General features: G+C 37.8%; 1 protein-coding gene across 1 annotated transcript in view; it reads right to left on the bottom strand.

Annotated features, from left to right (window-relative positions):
• Positions 1 to 2,349: 2,349 nt before the first annotated feature.
• Positions 2,350 to 12,649, bottom strand: part of OXCT1 (3-oxoacid CoA-transferase 1) — a 132,883-nt gene continuing 122,583 nt past the window's right edge. The window contains exons 16-17 of the mRNA XM_076007993.1: positions 12,195 to 12,296; positions 2,350 to 4,126 (exon numbers count right to left, since the gene is read on the bottom strand). Coding sequence (XP_075864108.1) covers positions 4,085 to 4,126; positions 12,195 to 12,296 — 144 coding nt within the window. The 3' untranslated portion in view covers positions 2,350 to 4,084. The remainder of the gene's footprint in view (positions 4,127 to 12,194; positions 12,297 to 12,649) is intronic.

A 12,649-nucleotide genomic window follows, 5' to 3' on the forward strand; every position in this document is an offset into this window, starting at 1 on the left:
TGGGCGCCTTGGATTGCATATCTTGTCAGCAGAAATAGGGCGTTTCCTACAAACTGTGAGGCACGCTACAAAAGAGCCAAGATATAGAGTCCCGGGGCGGGGGGTGCCAAGAGGACCATCCAAAGTGGCGACTCATGAAGGCTGATAACCGCAAATCAAGCATATTTAGCTCCCACAATCAAATGTTATTTATATTTGATTATGACTTTGAGGGAAGAATTTGTCTTATCAATTAGTTCTCCGGATTCATGTAGGCAGCACTCACACCAAAGTTGTCGTATGATCCACAAAGGGTGTCTTTGGATGACGTTACATAGACACGTCTAACTTTATAGAAGTAGACTTCCAATATATGTGACATAGATGTGCATTCAGATCACATTTACTGGTATTTATGCTTAAGCACAGTTTGATATTGAGTATGTCTCTATTCGGAAGGGAGTGTAAAAAATTGAAAAATAAGAGGACAGAAACAACTGACAACTAATGCTGTCCCAGGGTAATATGGTACAGCATCTTAAAAAAATCTCAAATCTTTTTTGCAACCAGATGTATTATCAATATCTTATAGAACCACAGTGGAAAACAATATATTCTCATTTTTTTAATTTACAATTTTATTGTTTTTTGAAATTTTATTTTTTATTTTTCCAGTATATTATGGGGGTACAAATGTTAAGGTTACATATCTTGCCCTTGCCCCACCCCCGAGTCAGAGCTTCAAGCGTGTCCATCCCCCAGTTGGTGCGCATCACACTCATTATGTATATACCCATCCCCTCCTCCCACCTGCCTGACACCCGATAAATGTTATTCCCATATATTCACTTAAGTGTTGATCAGTTAATACCATTTTGCTGGTGAGTACATGTGGTGCTTATTTTTCCATTCTTGGGATACTTCACTTAGTAGAATGGGTTCCAGCTCTATCCAGGAAAATACAAGAGGTGCTATATCATCATCGTTTCTTAAAGCTGAATATTACTCCATGGTATAAATATACCACATTTTATTAATCCACTCATGTATTGATGGGCACTTCAGTTGTTTCCACAGCTTTGCAATTGTGAATTGTGCTGCTATAAACATTCGAGTGCAGATGTCTTTTTCATAGAGTGACTTTTGTTCTTTTGGGTAGATGCCCAGTAATGGGATTGCTGGATCAAATGGTAGAATGGAGAATCTAAAAAATAAGCTTAAGAAACTCAAGATCACCCTCTGTGAGAAAAGGGAGGAGGTTTGATTGAATTAATTAAATCTCTGCTTACACTTCCATTGGAATAACATTCCAAACTTGTGTCGGATATACTTAGATTGGAAGAGAAAGAAAATCTCCACCAACAACTTTCCTACCCACTGGTAACACCCATGTATGCTCTTATATTTGTTCTCTGGGCCCAGGTACAAACAGTTTTGCTTATATTCTGCATAACTTCTTTAGGACACCAGGTCCCTCTTAGAACTTGAGAACTACAAAAGCTGTATGAATTCACACTGTCACTGCAGGTGATAAAGACCCAGCTGAAGACAAAAGGAGATTTGTGGGCTCATGTACAGGCATGGCTGGAGGGAAGCGGGTCTTAGGCATATCCAGAACCAGGAACCCAAGTACCACTGGAATGCTCCCTCCCTACAGTTGTGTGTGGGTGTGTGTCAGCTTGTTTTTCTCCAGCTGAAGCTCAGCTGGTTGTGTGTGTGTGTGTGTGTGTGTGTGTGTGTGCGCGCGCGCAGTGGGGAGATGAGGGGTTGGTGCCAGATTCATATTCTTATGGCTTCATGGCCATGGAGGTGTCAGAAAATTGACCTCTCCCCCATCTCCAGTTTTTAAAGTGGGAGAAATATCCTGACTGGAACACAGAGTTGGACCTGGGTAGTTAGACCCAGAGGTCATATGCCCACCCCTGGGTATAACCCCTGTAGACAGAAGAGGGCTATATCCTGGGTACACGCCCACCCAGGGCAACACAGATGCTGGGCAGATGAGCACTGGGGCCACTTTAAAATGCAAACAAACTCAACACACCACTGGGAAACTAATTAATGTGTGTGCATCATAAAGGAGAATGTTAGACAAAAGCAAACAAATATTAACACAAGAAGCCTTGGATAATCAATTTGTATAAACATATGATTGGTTCTGACAAGGAGCACAACATAGAATTAATTTAGGTACTGTTTCATTTATTCTTTCTAGAAGGACAATATCTTTTCTTTGGTAAGATAAAGATAAAAGCGACAACTCAACTAGCAGCAGTAAAGTGTTGGCCATTCTAATAATTTCTGTTGCATCCTTCCCATGTTTAGCCAAACCATTCCTAGGTGGAAAAAAATAAAGGACAAACACATTGATCGACATCAATTTAGACTATTTATTGTATTGATTAATGAATTTCTTAACATTCATGATACTCTTTAATCAAGAATATAAAGTCATCTACTTAGGTTTTGCCACTTAAGGTTTAGAACATTCTTAGAATTATATTATCTTAAAGAAACAGACTGGAATGACAAGCAAGTAAGTTTGAAGATGGAGCAATCATCAACAATATAACTTTTTTCAAAACCATAACCCTAATATAGACATAGATTACACTCATGGACCTGGTACATTCTAAGAAGGATCCTGGTTACCAGTACTAGCAGAGTGTCCTTTCAACCATGTAACCAGCCAGAAAGACTATTTTACATGAGTGTGTTACTCAGAAAAAGCCTCTTTCCTCCCTCTAATATTATAATACATGACACAATTGTGGCTGTATCTGAAGAGGAGTTTCAACCACCACCATCATGGTGCATGAATTCCTACCCTTAGTGCCAGAGGAATGATATCTTGTACTGTACTATGCTTACCTCTGTCCAGAGGCCAGCTGGCTGGCCTGTTTTGGGGGTGCCTAGAATTTTTTCCCATTTGATACACAGGGTGCTTCTGAAGCAGTCTCCCTGGGCAACTGTCTCATATTGAGGATACCTCTAGGGAAAAGTTTCCTATCATTATTGCCTCTATTTAGATAAGGCTGAATTAAAAGTACTTTTTTTTTTTTAAAGAAGTAGCCTTGGCAGAAGAAAAGCCACTATTCTATAGAAAAAGTCATTCAATATTTAAAATCTATTCTGAGCAGAATGAGAGGCTGAAAAGAAAATATCTTTTATTTGATTTCATTTTTTGACTCTGCTGTCATTGTGACTGAGGATTCATGATAAATTACCCCACAGACCTTGGCTTAAGAGGAGGTACTATACAAGTAGCCGACTAGGCCTCAGTAACATAGAGAAATAATCTTAAGGACCCTTGTGGATACAAAGGATTACTGCATTGTTTTAAAATGAGAAAATTGTGAAGATCAGTTAGGTTTCTAGCCCTCTTCCGAGAATAAGCCTTAGTCTTTAGCAAAGCACAGATAGTTAGTTGGTTTCTTATAAAAGCAACTTCTTGGTGGGATGTCAGCACCAATAGATCCAATACTCTTTGGTCTCTCCCAACAACCTGTTACTTCTCCCTCGAGAGACATCCTTGCTTGCATTCTTAGGCATCTATTTAGTTACAAGTAGTACAGGAGCGAAGGGGATGCTCCCTGGAGCAGATATAATCACAAAACCAGAAGCCCCAAAAGGTAAGTCAGAAGAGCTTCAAGGAAAAACAATCATTATGATAGCATTTCTTCTAATCACAAATTCACATATATATTATCTTTCTTTCAGGATTAGTAAGTCATAATTTAGTTATGAGTGAAAATATAGCAGTAAAACTCTTTCTAGGGCCCATCTTGGTGAAAACTGTATATAATTTAGCATACATACCATATTAGGCAAAAATACATCTAATGCAAGCACCAACTGTAAAGATAATCTTTTCAGCACTTAAAAACAAATAAGTTAACCATAATGCTTTCCTTTTGTTTTGCACAAAACTGTATAGCACATCTGAGAGAACAAAGTCTATATGGCTGCATAAAGCCTAAAATTTTAGAAGAAAACTAATCAAATACTGCTTATTAAATATACAGTTATGATTCCCGATGTCCTTTCACATAAATCCTGTGTGTTTAAAATGCAAAACATGCAGCCTGGGACAAATGTCTGCATTTCAATTTGTGATCTGCTTCATTGGCATGAGTTTTGGTGAAACCTGGTAAAAGAAAGAGGAAAAACAATAATCAAATTATGAGAAACCACATGGTATAAATGTCTCTCCTTTGAATTTCCAGACTTGAAAGATGTAAGGCACAAGCAGCCTTGCCATGGACATTGCCTGAAGTTTCCTTATTATTTTCTACTCTGAAATACCAAGAGATAGAACTGTTTACATTTTGGGTATTTCATGGTTCTCATCCTTCTTGTATTATATAGCTCCTCAGTTAAGGATAACTGGGTCTAGCAACAAGAAGGGGGTGAAAGAGGACAGAGGGAGCCTAATAAAGGATCCCGATAAACAAGCCTCCCCTATTGACTGGATCACTGATCTCCGAGACGGATGCCTCTGAGACTTCACTCAAGATGCAGTACAAAGCACAAGTCTCTAAAACCTCTAAATAGATCCAGCCAATCCACAATTCTCTTGAGACACGCTTTATGTAGTCTTTGGATTACCTAGATACATATTAATGAAGACATGTATGATCAATGATAAATCTTGTCAGAAATGTCATCATCAGAATAGAAATAATGCCAAAGGTAATAAAAGGATTCCAAGTTATTACAAAAAGGAGGTAACAGCATTAAAATTGTTAAGTGTTGATTATAATTATGTTTAGCGTACAGAACATCAAATGCTTTCCGGGGAGTCTTGAAACAGAGAAAAGTCAGAATCAGTCTACAAAACTCTACATTTAAGGCAGACCTGGTGGAAGGAGAAACCTAAATGTAAGTGGTTTAGCTTAATTGTGACAGATTTTTCGAAGTATACCAGTTTCAGATTTTTAAATTCAATATAGCAAATATCCATTGGAACCTAGTTAGTAACAGTACCCATGGAAAGCACAGCAGGGAATACCAAAATTTAGGTGATTTTTTTTAATCCCTCAAGGATGTGGCAATCAAAATGGGCCTAATTAGCATTTTGTCTTCCAGGATAAACAATTAATATTTTGTTAATGAATGAACAAATGAATGAATAAGTGGATGATCAGATAATCTTCCAAGAACTAGAAAAAAGGTTCCTAAGAGAGGTTATGTCAGAATTAAAAATTGAAAGAGCAGGCAATTATTTGGCTTCAATGAGGTTAAATATTTTTAGTTCATTTTGTATTAACTCTACACAATTAACTCTTTACAATGTCAAGAGTTAATGCCTGTTCTTGCATTTTTCTACTAAAAGAATAAATAAGTCCAGTATGGTTTGGTGATGTATAGCTTAGGATAAATGAAAACTCATTCAGACTTGTCATTTCCAAGAGCAGGCGTATAATAATAGACAAAATAATAAACAGACAAAAGTGACAACCCATATATGCATAGACCTTCAACTCTACTAAAAATAAAAAACATATGGGCACTTAATATTTAGATAAATATGTCTCGCAAACAATTCTTTTTTTTAACAACACAGCATCTGTGAAAATAATTTAATGAAATGAAACTCTTTTTTTGAATACAGATTATTTTTAATAGAAGCTTCATAACATTTCCTTTAAAAGGAAACTGGACACCTTAAATTTTAAAACTAAATATCTGATCCTTTTCCTTGTCAGCCCTATTTTGAGCTCTTAATACTATTTATATACTCAATGTGCAAAATAACTTTTATCAGAAAAATAGAAGATGAAGCTTTATGTAGACTGACTTGGTCTGCTTACTTAGTAATGAAAACCATTTACTAAATCACCATTTCTCATTCTGTTCTACCAGTCTCATCAACATTGTGAATCCGGCCGGGCGCTGTGGCTCACGCCTGTAATCCTAGCTCATGGGAGGCTGAGGCGGGCGGATTGCTCAAGGTCAGGAGTTCAAAACCAGCCTGAGCAAGAGCGAGACCCTGTCTCTACTATAAATAGAAAGAAATCAATTGGCCAACTGATATATATATATAAAAAATTAGCCGGGCATGGTGGCACATGCCTGTAGTCCCAGCTACTTGGGAGGCTGAGGCAGAAGGATCACTCGAGCCCAGGAGTTTGAGGTTGCTGTGAGCTAGGCTGACGCCACGGCACTCACTCTAGCCTGGACAACACAGCGAGACTCTGTCTCAAAAAAAAAAAAAAAAAAAAAAAAAAAAAAAAAAACATTGTGAATCCATGGAAGCCAAAGCAGATTATCCTGCCGACATGATCTACAGGCTAAGCACAAAATGATATAAGTATAGAAGATAAACCAACGCTTTGTCTTCCTACCTCATTCATATCCCAAGAGTATACGGTTTAATTCTGGCATCATACTACTTCATAATAGATATTTGAATATACATTTATGCAATTTGCCAAGGAATGCCTACAGCTGGCTTCTTTCAGATTTCATTGCAAATGTACAAAAATAAACAGTGTTCTTATTTAATCTTTTACCATTGGTGGTTTAGGCATATTCCTGCCTGGAGAATAAGACCAAGGCCCTTGGGAGTAAGAACTATATCAATTAGTTCTATTTTATTCACACTTTATAGCTCAATATAGGATATACACTTGGTATTTAATGAATAATCATAGATGACTAATGACCTACAGAAGTTTATTTTACAACATGATGTCCAAATACAGATTAAATTTATTTTTTATTTTTTAATTGAAAAATAAAAACAGAAAAAAATTGTTTCAAAAAAAGTCCATAAGCCGGGCGCGGTGGCTCACGCCTGTAATCCCAGCACTCTGGGAGGCTGAGGCGGGCGGATTGCTCGAGGTCAGGAGTTCAAAACCAGCCTGAGCAAGAGTGAGACCCCGTCTCTACTATAAATAGAAAGAAATTAATTGGCCACCTAATATATATATATATATATAAAATTAGCTGGGCATGGTGGCGCATGCCTGTAGTCCCAGCTACTTGGGAGGCTGAGGCAGGAGGATTGCTTGAGCCCAGGAGATTGAGGTTGCTGTGAGCTAGGCTGACGCCACGGCACTCACTCTAGCCTGGTCAACAAGCGAGACTCTGTCTCAAAAAAAAAAAAAAAAAAAGTCCATAGACATATGGTAAAAAAAAGAAAAAGAAAAAGAAAAAAGAACCCACCTATTTTACATAGCTTAAGCATCCATCAGAAAAGATGAATAACCAATTCAATAAAAGATATGAATAACCAATTGTATTCACTACTCACTGGAAAAAGATATTTTAGGACTAATGAAATTTAAGTGGTGGGATGTCACCTTTTCTTTCCCTTTCTTTCTACATGGGCCCATCAAGTAACTGGCACAGTGAATAAGTATAGCCAAAAATAAAGGAGTTTGACATTTGCATTAGCTTGTCACTGTTTCTCATCTGAGAAAATATACAGTATCATTTTGAGTCTTTGAAAATTAATTCTTACTTGATAAATATTTGGGAGACAGACTTGTTTCAAAATGTGAGGGCAATGACAGAAAAATAAGCCAAAGGACTCCTTAGTTGTGAAACTGTTGGGCCCTAGTAGCACAAAAGACTATTATAAAAACTTGTGTGTGTCAAAGGAAACAATGAACAGAGTAAAAAGGCAGCTGACAACATCACTAATAGTAAGAAAAATGCAAATCAAAACCACAATCACTCACAACTCACACCCCTTACAATGACCCACTATTAAACAGAAAACAATAGGTGTTGGTGAAGATGTGGAGAAACTGGAACCCTTGTATGCCGTTGGTGGAAATACAAAATGGTGCAGCCATTGTGGAAAGCAGTATGAAGGTTTCTCAAAATATTAAAAATAGAATGATCATATGATCTAGTAATCCACTTCTGGGTACATATCCAAAAAAATGTCAAAGCATAATCTCAAAGAGATACTCGTATACCTGTGTTCTTTGCAGCATTATTCACAATAGTCAACAGGCAGAAGCAACCCAAATGTCCACCACCAACAGATAAATGGATAAAGACAGTGTGGTATATATACACAACAAAATATTATGCAACCTTAGGAAAGGAAGAAATCCTGTTACATACTACGACATGAAGGAACCTCAAGACTAGTCAAAAAGGGGCAAATAATGTATGATTCCACTCATATGAAGTATCTAAAGTAATCAAAATCATAGAAGCAGAAAGTAAAAAAGTGGTTGCCAGGCCAGGCGCAGTGGCTCACATCTGTAATCCCAGCATGTTGGGAGGCCAAGGCGGGAATTGCTTGAAGCCAGGAGTCCGAAACCAGCCTAAGAAAGAGCAACATCCCATCTCTACAAAAAATAGAAAAATCATCTATAATGGCACATGCCTATAATTCCAGCTACTTGGGAGACTAAGGAGAACTGTTTGAGCCCAGGATTTGAGGTTGCAGTAGGCTATGATTGACATCACTGCACTATAGCCCAGGTAACAAGTGAGAACCTGTATCTCTCCTGCCTCCTTCCCAAAAATTTTTTTTAAAAAGTGGTTGCCAAACATCAGGGGGAGCATGAAGGGGTATTAATGCTAATGTTTAGTGAGTATAGTTTTAGTGACGAAAGGTAAAAAAGTTCTAGAGAGCTGCTGTACAGCAATGTGAATACATTTAATACTACTGAACTGTATACTTAAACATGGTTAAGATGGCAAATTTTATGCTATGTGTCTTTTACCACAATTTTTTTTTAAAAAAGAACAAAAGCTTGGCCGGGCACAGTGGCTCATGCCTGTAATCCTAGCTCTCTGGGAAGCCGAGGCGGGTGGATCTTTTGAGCTCAGGAGTTCGAAACCAACCTGAGCAAGAGTGAGACCCCGTCTCTACTATAAATAGAAAGAAATTAATTGGCCAACTAATATATATATATAGAAAAAATTAGCCAGGCATGGTGGCACATGCCTGTAGTCCCAGCTACTTGGGAGGCTGAGGCAGCAGGATTGCTTGAGCCCAGGAGTCTGAGGTTGCTGTGAGCCAGGCTGACACCATGGCACTCATTCTAGCCTGGGCAACAAAGTGAGACTCTGTCTCAAAAAAAAAAAAAAGAGAACAAAAGCTTTATTGAATGGCATCATAATTAAGCATTTGTAGGGCATGAACATGTGCACATGGCTCTACCAACAGCACCAGGGTGGGAAATTTATTCCCTACTTTTCATATGCCCTTCCACATGGAAGGACACCTGTTGATGTAATACCCTGACCTCTAGCATATCCCCTAGTGACTTAACTGAATGAAGACTTGGGCAGAGGAACAGGAACATGGGGAATACAGCCTGACTCCTCTTCTCCACCAGGGTCAGCCTTCATGTAGGAATTACATGCTTTGCTCTCAGCCACGTGTTAGAAGCTCAGCAGCAAAGGCTCCTCCTGTGTAGGAGACCTGTGGCTGCTGCCTATAACTGGGAGCCAAAGACTCCCCACTTCTGGGGTTCATACCTGGGAAGGCTGTGTGGCTGTACACCCAAGCCACATCCTCTACCCTCGCCTTTATAGCAGTGGTAATACTCTTACCTCTACCTGCCCAGCTCCTTTATCTCTCAGTGGATTCAGAACTCAACCCCTACGAAACACAGAGAAAGGTTCCTTTCTTCTCTGCAATTACATTTTGAGGGAGGGTGACCATATCCAACATGAGCTGGCTTCACTAGCTGTAAACTGCTCCTGGTCAGTATTTTATCATGGGAATGTGCTGAAGTTTCCAGAAATACAGTCAATATTTGCATTTCTGTGACAAAATTTCCACAGCCTCTTTTGGAGTTCCAGACAAGATATTGTCCTACCAATTAAGAAGGAAACTCCTCCTTTCAATTGACAAAAATCATAAATATAATTGCAATGGTCATTACAGATATTTTTAAGAAGTTGTTTCATGAGATAGTTAAAGGACATATTTTCGTTCCATATTTTTTGTTATGACAAATTGTATTGTGACATATAGGAGTCTTAGTAATTCTTTTTTAAAGTACCCAAATACCTCATTATAATCACTCTTTTTAATACCCTGAAGCCACACATTATCTGATGCTGTCATATTTAGTCTTCTTCTTGGAATTGTCAGTATTTTCTCAGTCACCTGATATCCACATTCTATATCTTTTACCCATTCACTTGCTCATATTCTTAGGTATATAGGACTTTTACCCACACATTTTAAAATTGCTTTGTACTAGGTGCTTACTATTTTTTCTTTATAAGGCTGTTCAACAACCTTGTTAATAATTTCCTTCTAGGACATTCCATGCTAGTTATACATTGAAGGATAAGTTATAGGGCCTTTTCTCAAATAGAAATATTGAATAACTGGTATATAGTCACATATAGAGTATAATGCCTACCTATGCAGTGATAACCACATGAAATGCTTTCTGAATTATGACATGGAAGATCTTCTGAATTAACTAAAAAAGAAATGTTATCCTCAATGTACTCTTATTATTATTAAATGTATTCTTATTGATAACCCAGCTATTAAATAGATCAGATCACTATAGTCCCTAGTTAGAGAGAAACAACCCATTGCATGTGACTTCATCTGTCAGGGTCTAAAGAGGTGCCATAGATCATTAGATTCTCCAAAGCTAGTTCTCTATCTGGATGGTTCTGCTGATACCACACCTTTTCATTGTGAGGACAACACTGACATATGAATTAACATTTCATCTCAACAGCCTAATTTAGAGAAAATAAGACTATATGACACTGTGGAAAGAGGGGATTGTACTGATATATAAGAGGGGCCACAGAGATATATTTCAATGTATCAAAACATGAGAACTAGCACCTTGTGGGGGTAAGAAACAGTAAAAACCCATCTATTTTATTGATTTACCCACATGAATTTAAAAAAAAAACTACACGAGGGTCTTCCTTTGTACACTATCTTTTGCAGCAGAAAATTGAACATCCTGTGGATCTCAAAAATGTTACCTGATGAAGAGGTTAACTCTTCCCCATGGGGGGGGGGGGGGGGAAGAACAGCTGATTAGGAATTGTTTGCTTTTATCACTAGAGTAAAAAATCCTAAATAGTTAAGGTATAAACAAATGCCTTTTTCCCCCCGCTGAGGTTATTGAAAAGCTAATTAAAGATGTGTTTTTCATGTAAGGTATTACTAGGAGACTTCTTTTTTTCAAAAGAGAAATTCAGAAAAGGTTAATAGACAAAGACCTTGGTAGAGTACTAGGAACAGTCATTATGTGCATAATGAATTATGCAACAAAAATTGTTTTTAAAGAAATTTGTTATGCACTGATAGTTACAAGCCAAGCACATAGTACATGAGGAAGACATATGAAAATATGCATACCATATCAAGTAACTTTTTTGTTAGTTTCTCCAAGATAGGTAGCTACAACATTACTTTCTTCTCATTATAAATATATTTCATTTTAATTAGTAGATTGGTTCTTAAAAAGGTATCTGAGAATCAATCCCTTTCCTTCATTTCTTCAGAGACATTTCACCTTTACTTTTGATTAACTTCAAATGGACTGAGCCACTCTGACAAGCCCCATTAGGTAGGCGATTGGTGACTTATGAACAAGCACTTATATTAAAGGGAAAATAGTTATATTTCAGTACTATTCTCTTTGTTTTGAAAACAGATTTGAGGCGGGTTCTTAAAGGATGTATTCGTCTGTTTTGCAAGTCTGAGTGTTTTATCCAATAAATGTATCTTTGAATGCAGGATATACCTATTTTGTGATTATAAATCTGATGGTGTCAGAAGTCAACATTTTAACATTGCCATTGGATGGAAGAAGGCATAGAAATTAATCAAAGCGAAAGTCTTAAGTCATAGATGGATTTAAAAATAAGGAAGTATCATTTCTCCATATGTGGCTCACATTTTTCACTTAATCAAGTTTAACCATAGAAGACATATAACCAAAGAACAAGACTGCAAAAGACTGCGCATACAGCAGCTTAGAGTCAGGCTCCACTTTTTGTTTCTAGCAGTTCCGGCTGGTCCCTCCCCCTCCTGCTTCTATGTCCTGAGCCAGATCTTGGCCTGTGAGTCAGAGCACAGCTCTGCTTCCACCTGCTCCCATCTGGAGGCACCCTTCCTTCCACTCTTGTTTACTGCAAAGGTCAACTCCGAAAACAATCACAAATTAATGGTTCATGCCCTATAAACACCCATTAAGCAAGCCCGTGATAGAGGACAAGTGGCTGGATTTGTTCACAGAAACACTTACTGCAAAATCACACCCAGTACTCTTCTGTATGTCTTCCACTGTCAGGCCTTCCCAGAGCTCAATGAGAGTTAGCCCTTTCTTCTTGTCCACATCAAACACAGCCTGTCAGAGTTAAGAAAATAACAGTGACAATTTCTATCACAATACTTACATTATGGCACAAAACATAAATAACCTCTCAAATTCTTAAAAGAGAGACAAGACCCAGGACAAAAGAGTCTGAAAATCAGCACTTAGAAAATGTCAACTATTGCATTTTTGTGAGAATAAATGCCAGCCCCCCAATCAGGAATTAGCGGTGGAACAGTGTTGATACCAGAAAATAAATGAGTACTGACCATGGATGGCATCTGTTGCTATTGTAACCATGTGTTTTAAGCTATCTTCCTTTTGTTAAGCCTAAAACTTTTAGTCTAATTAGGTGATTAATAATGATTTGAAGAAGGACAGGAATG

The sequence above is a fragment of the Microcebus murinus genome, chromosome 11 (genome assembly GCF_040939455.1).
Source record: "Microcebus murinus isolate Inina chromosome 11, M.murinus_Inina_mat1.0, whole genome shotgun sequence".
In the NCBI taxonomy this organism is placed as follows: Eukaryota; Metazoa; Chordata; class Mammalia; order Primates; family Cheirogaleidae; genus Microcebus; species Microcebus murinus.